This window comes from Cylas formicarius, unplaced genomic scaffold (assembly GCF_029955315.1).
Source record: "Cylas formicarius isolate icCylForm1 unplaced genomic scaffold, icCylForm1.1 PGA_scaffold_7__23_contigs__length_41026272, whole genome shotgun sequence".
NCBI lineage: Eukaryota > Metazoa > Arthropoda > Insecta > Coleoptera > Brentidae > Cylas > Cylas formicarius.
The window spans coordinates 25,869,277-25,875,005 of record NW_026844352.1 but is presented as its reverse complement, the minus strand read 5'-3'; the positions used below and the strand labels follow the sequence as shown (position 1 = coordinate 25,875,005).

Here is a 5,729-nt window from a genome sequence, read left to right as displayed (position 1 = left end):
TGTCCGTAATTTTAATAAATATAATAAATCATAATGATATTAACAAATGAACGAACCGTCTCAAACAATCTTCTGCCGAAAAGCATTGTCACCAACCATCAATTGAAGATGGCAATACCTTTTGCGTTAGAATTATTGTACGTGCCCCGCCGCATGTCGTGAGAAACAATTGAGTAACCTGCATTTGCCTGATTTTTACAAACACCGGCAATTATAATCAATGTTGAAAGTTTGAACATTATCTCAAAAAGTAATTTTGGCACATACCCCCTTTGGCATTTCCACGCTTCATTTACTGACTTGTGAAGTAATCACGTATTGGTCTTGATAGACTACAAACACATTTACCTACTAGCGACGGCGTTCTGGACTCTATGGATCTACCTTAAACCGACTGATATCCCAGCATATACGAAGATAGATAAAGGGCACACCACAAAAATAAATACGCAATCTCAAAATTTCGCAGTTTTAAAATTACGTGTTTCAAGTCGAAAATGTAACTTATTCTTGTTTTATCTCCAAAGTTTCTTACTTCCAGGGTGTCCCAATAGTGTGTCGTCAGTTGAGATAAACGAGTGGGCTATAGAAAATTAGTATATTATGCAACAAGTGTGGTAAACCGCATTTGAATCACGAGTTTATTTGGCACGAGCTAAGCGAGTGTTTAATAAATGAGTGACTTAAAAAGTTTACCAAACGTGTTGCATTTTTCTACGACCGTTAGTTTTTGCAAAACAACACGAAGAAACGTCAAAATTCAAGCCGTACGGTAAAATCTCCGAAAACATCCATTGCTCTCAAACCCGTGGGGTAATATCTCGGAAATGTCCGAAGTGCCTCGGATCCACAAGACAAGAAACTCACGTGGTAAAGTGACGCTTCCCGTACGCTAGATTGGTGTATATTTAGGTACTTTTTCTACTCCCTTCTGTAAAATTCCTAATTATACAGCGATCTAGCGTGCGGGAAGAGTCACTTTATTACGTGAGTTTCTTTTTCCACGGATGCCAGCCCATTCGAATATAGAACAAGTATAGGATGCAAGAGTTTTGGTAAACTTTTTTTTCTACTTCTTCTGTAAAATGCCTAATTATACGCCAATTTAGCGTGCGGAAAGCGACACTTTATCACGTCAGTTTCGTTTCCCAGAGATCCGAGCTACTTCGGACATTTCCGGGATTTTACGGCACGGGTTTGGGAGCAATCGGATATTTTCCGAGATATGTCCACGCCTTGAATTTTGACGTTTGTCAATTCTGACGGTCACGTCAGTGAATGTATTCGTGTTGTTTTGCGAAAATGTATCCAAAAACTAACGGTGGTAGACAAAAGTATAGTATGCAACACGTTCGGTAAACTTTTTAAGTAACTCGTTTATTAAACATTCGCCCCGCTCGTGTCAAATAAACTCGTGAGTCAAGTGATGTTTACCGCACTTGTTGCATAATATACTATTTTCTACTCCCTTCTGTGAAATAGTCAATACATACATCATACATCGATCTAGCGTGACTTTACGACGTAAGTTTGTTTCACGCGGATGGGAGCAATCGGATGTTTTCGGAGATTTTACCGCACGGATTGAATTTTGACGTTTATCAATACCGACCGTCATGTCAGAGAATTTATACGTGATGTTTTGCAAAAATGTACCCAAATACTAAGGTTCGTAGAAAAAGTATAGTATTCAACACGGTTGGTAAACTTTTTAAATACCTCGTATATTAAACACTCGCTTCGCTGCGTTCCGCTCGTGCCAATAAACTGGTGACTCATATGCCGTTTACCGCATTTGTTGCATAAAATACTATAAGTCACTCCTTTTTTAATTCGTCACTCAAATGCCGTTTACCGCATTTGTTGCATAAAACACTATAAGTCACTCCTTTTTTAATTCGTAACTCAAATGCCGTTTACCGCACTTGTTGCAGAATATACTATTACAGAAGGGATTAGAAAAATGTATAGAGAATATTCTAAAAAAGTTTTTTCTACTCCCGTCTGTAAAATGCCTAATTACAACTGATCCAGAGTGCGGGAAGCGCCACTACCACGTCAGTTTCGTTTCCATGATTCCGAGCCACTTCCAACATTTCTGGGATTTTACCACACGGGGTTGGGAGCAATCGGATGTTTTCGGAGATATTTCCCACGCCTTAAATTTTGACGTTTGTCAATTCTGACGGATATGTCAGAAAAACTAATACACAGAAAAATATGCAATATCAAACAATTTAAATACTACCTGCTATAAGCTACAATTAAAATGTAGCGAACTAGTCAGTAACTACAATGACATTTATAATTTAAGTTTCCCACAGAAATTTTACTTACCGTTCACATGAACTTTGGTGTTTTTTTACAGGTTTTATATTAATATTTTGCCAAGACCAATTGTAAGATTTTCAAATATCCATGTCTAATCAGTACAAACAAAACAAAATTGAAGATTAGGACCTGCTTTTTCTTGTTTGTACGATGTTAAAAATGTAATCCTCTTAAAACCCCTATCCTTGGATGATTTTTCTCCCTCGTTTATTGAACACCCCTCCTCTCGTGTCAAATAAACTCGTGAGTCAAATGCCTTTTACTGCACTTGTTGCACAATATACTAATACCTTGTTATATGGTTGCTGCCATAAATTTTAAATATATTTAATATAGAATTATACCGTAGGTAAACCTAATAGTTTTTTAATTTTCGCTATTTTGCAAAAATTATAGATGAATTACAAAGGTCTTATGATAAATTTTATGCACGATTTGTTTTTAGATGGAGAAATATGATTTATGACAAATATATTATAGACACAACGACTTAACTCCTCACGTACATATGATATACAAGCCATACAGAGTGTCCCAAATTGTGTAATTTTTTTAAATAAAAATGGAACATTCAACACAAACAATTTGACACGGGACGATAACAACACTGTTGCATTCTCAAAGCCAGGAACGTCATCTGTTAAATTACGGGGTGCAAAAATTTTAAGTTAAACCCCATTAATTCGTTTTATTCTACGTAAAAATAATATTAAGTCATGCACCTCTGATGTTAACATGTGCAACTTTCTAATTTTCATGCACAAACGAAATTTTTGTTTGGATATGATTTAACCTAGTGATAAGTTTTTATTTAAAAAAAATACATTTCTCAACGTGGGGACCAAAATAAATGTTGCTAAATTGCACATCTAACAATTTTAAAGGAATATAGGACTATACTTGTTCTATATATGTACTTGTTAACACTATAATCTGAAGCAAATTAGTTTGAGTTTTGAATTTATATTATTGCAATGTTACTAGGTAAAATAATAAGTGCTTGGATTTTTTTTCTCCAAATTTTTGGAGCACTTCGTCTGGAATGCCATTCGTTATAATGAGTATTTTTCCATAAAATTATATGATGTAATTTCAACACGTGTATACAGGCTCTTAATTATCACATCTTTCCTTCAATACTTCATTATGGTCAACAAAACTTGGCATTTTGAATGACTTTTGTTAGTTTGGGTTAAAATCTCAAAAATCAAAAAGTCAAAATTAATTAATTTTAAGTGTTTCAATTTAGTTGGTTTGCATATTGGCTGCAAAATTTTAAATTTAATACCAGGCTTAAAACTCTAGTTGCACCTAATTATAAGGCCTGTATCAAATAAGCTTGAATATTCAGTTTAGAAGCAATATGGGAAATCTTAATGCTATAAGGGATGACCTAGCACCCAACACCAATGTTTATTTCTCTGATCTTGCCCATTACAAACTAGTCATAGTATTCATTGCCAAGTACCCTGTACGGTAGCTTGGTGGCAGCACAAGAACAGGATAAGGTTATGGGGAAAAATAATTCGGATTACATCTTTCTGTATATTTCGCATTCAACAAAATATACATAACTATCTAATAAATAGATTAGTTTTGACACATGCGTTAAATAAGTTATCAGACATTTCAATAATTTCTTCATACCTTTCACAGTGTTTTAAAATGGACTCATTGATAGACGGCTGCCCTAAATATGCACCGGCTATAGCTCCAGCCATACAAGCAATAGTGTCTGTGTCACCCCCTAATGATATGGCATATTGTATAGTTCGACGAAATATGTTGCTGGTATCAATATTTGGGATCATTTTTTGAGCCCGAAGAAAACAGTAAATTGCAGTTGGAACAGATTCATAAGCACTTATACCATTACCTAAAGTAAGAATTACCATATCATCTAAATCATCTGAATGTTCCTTGTCAAGTAAACTCATAATCCTCTGCAGTTTTTCTTGATACGCAGTTGCAAACTCGTTATCATCATCCTGAAAATCATCTTCCACAACTTTAATTTTTTCACTTAAGTTGTCCAAGAACTGTTTGGAGTCAACAGACCCTTTAGTTGGATCTATCAATAGACTTTGGTGTATAGCTAAGCATTGCAATATAGCGCCATTTATCCCTAAAACATTACTATGTGTAATCTTGGTTGACTCACTAGCAACTCTAACCATATTCTCATAATCACTGTGATAAAACAGTGCAATTGGTGCTATACGCATTGCTCCACCATTTCCATAGGACCCCAATCCACCAAATTGTTTTTGTGCAGGTTTGAAAATGTCCTCATATTTACTATTTTTCAATTTTCGAAATACGTTAACAACATTCTGTCCATAGCCCCGTCCAGGAGATTGAAAAAATTCTTCAACAAACAACTTGGCTATATACCTATAATCTCCATCAGGTTTTTCAACTAAGAATTTTGCGACAGACTTCATCATAGCTGTATCATCTGTGTACTTTTTAAAAGGAGACTTAAATTCTGGATCTTCCAGTTTATCTAAGTATCTTTGAAGGATCACTTTGCTGATGAACTCTTGGCTTTCAAAAGGTGCTCCCAAACAGTCACCCAATAAAGAGCCCAACATTGCACCTCTAAATTTACCCTTTAGCAAAACATCCACCATAATTGAAGACGAAAAGGTTCTGTAACAAATCATTCTACTTAATAAACGTTTTTATAAAGCACCCTATTTTTAAACCATAGATTAAATTTATGTTTTATAATACTTAACAGTAATATACCAAGAACTAACTCTTCCAACTATCGTTCTTCTGTTGTTCCTCTTAGTTTCTGGTCAAAACAAAACACAGACCACAACCAAAAGGCACAGAATACAAAATAGACATTGCTAACCTAACTCTAAGATATAAAATCATAATTTAACACTAATAACTACTCAACTTTATTTTAATCTTTATTGAACTTAAAATCATTAACATTCTCCCACAGGATCTTAAAATCTAACCACTACTACTCTACAACACAACATTGCCATCACCGACTGAGTAATAATAAGTAAACCGGCATGATTTTTGAAAGGCAACTGAAGCGGACTGTGGTTGGATTGGAGTTACTTCCAATGAACACGGCTACAATAGGTCATTTGGCCTAAAGGATGCCCTGTTAAGAGAAGGATCTGGACCACTCCATCACCCTCCAGGTTAATTAACATATACAAAATGGAATTTCAACAAAAAAAAGGTTCTTTGACCGATAGCATAAAACCGCTTCCCCCGCTATCCCGATGGACCAACCGGTCCCATCCGGTCTCTATACCGGCGTGAACAGGAAAAAAATAGCGGGGCCGACAACAATTACAACATTAAAACATTCACTAAAAAGACCTAATCCACACAGTGGAAACCGATTTCAAAATTTTTGAGAAGAA

General features: G+C 35.3%; 1 protein-coding gene across 3 annotated transcripts; it reads right to left on the bottom strand.

Annotated features, from left to right (window-relative positions):
• Positions 1-3,869: 3,869 nt before the first annotated feature.
• On the bottom strand, positions 3,870-5,157 carry LOC132704886 (ADP-ribosylhydrolase ARH3-like). Of its 3 annotated transcripts, none has more exons than XM_060675196.1 (2): positions 5,094-5,157; positions 3,870-4,983 (listed from the first exon to the last, which is right to left on the bottom strand). In XM_060675196.1, the coding sequence occupies exon 2, from the start codon at positions 4,962-4,964 to the stop codon at positions 3,906-3,908; it is 1,059 nt and encodes a 352-aa protein (XP_060531179.1). In that variant the 5' UTR covers positions 4,965-4,983; positions 5,094-5,157; the 3' UTR covers positions 3,870-3,905. The 3 variants fall into 3 exon arrangements, with proteins under 3 accessions (XP_060531179.1, XP_060531177.1, XP_060531178.1); XM_060675194.1 differs by having other exon boundaries at positions 5,073-5,151; XM_060675195.1 differs by having other exon boundaries at positions 5,083-5,151.
• Between the last annotated feature and the right edge of the window lie 572 nt (positions 5,158-5,729).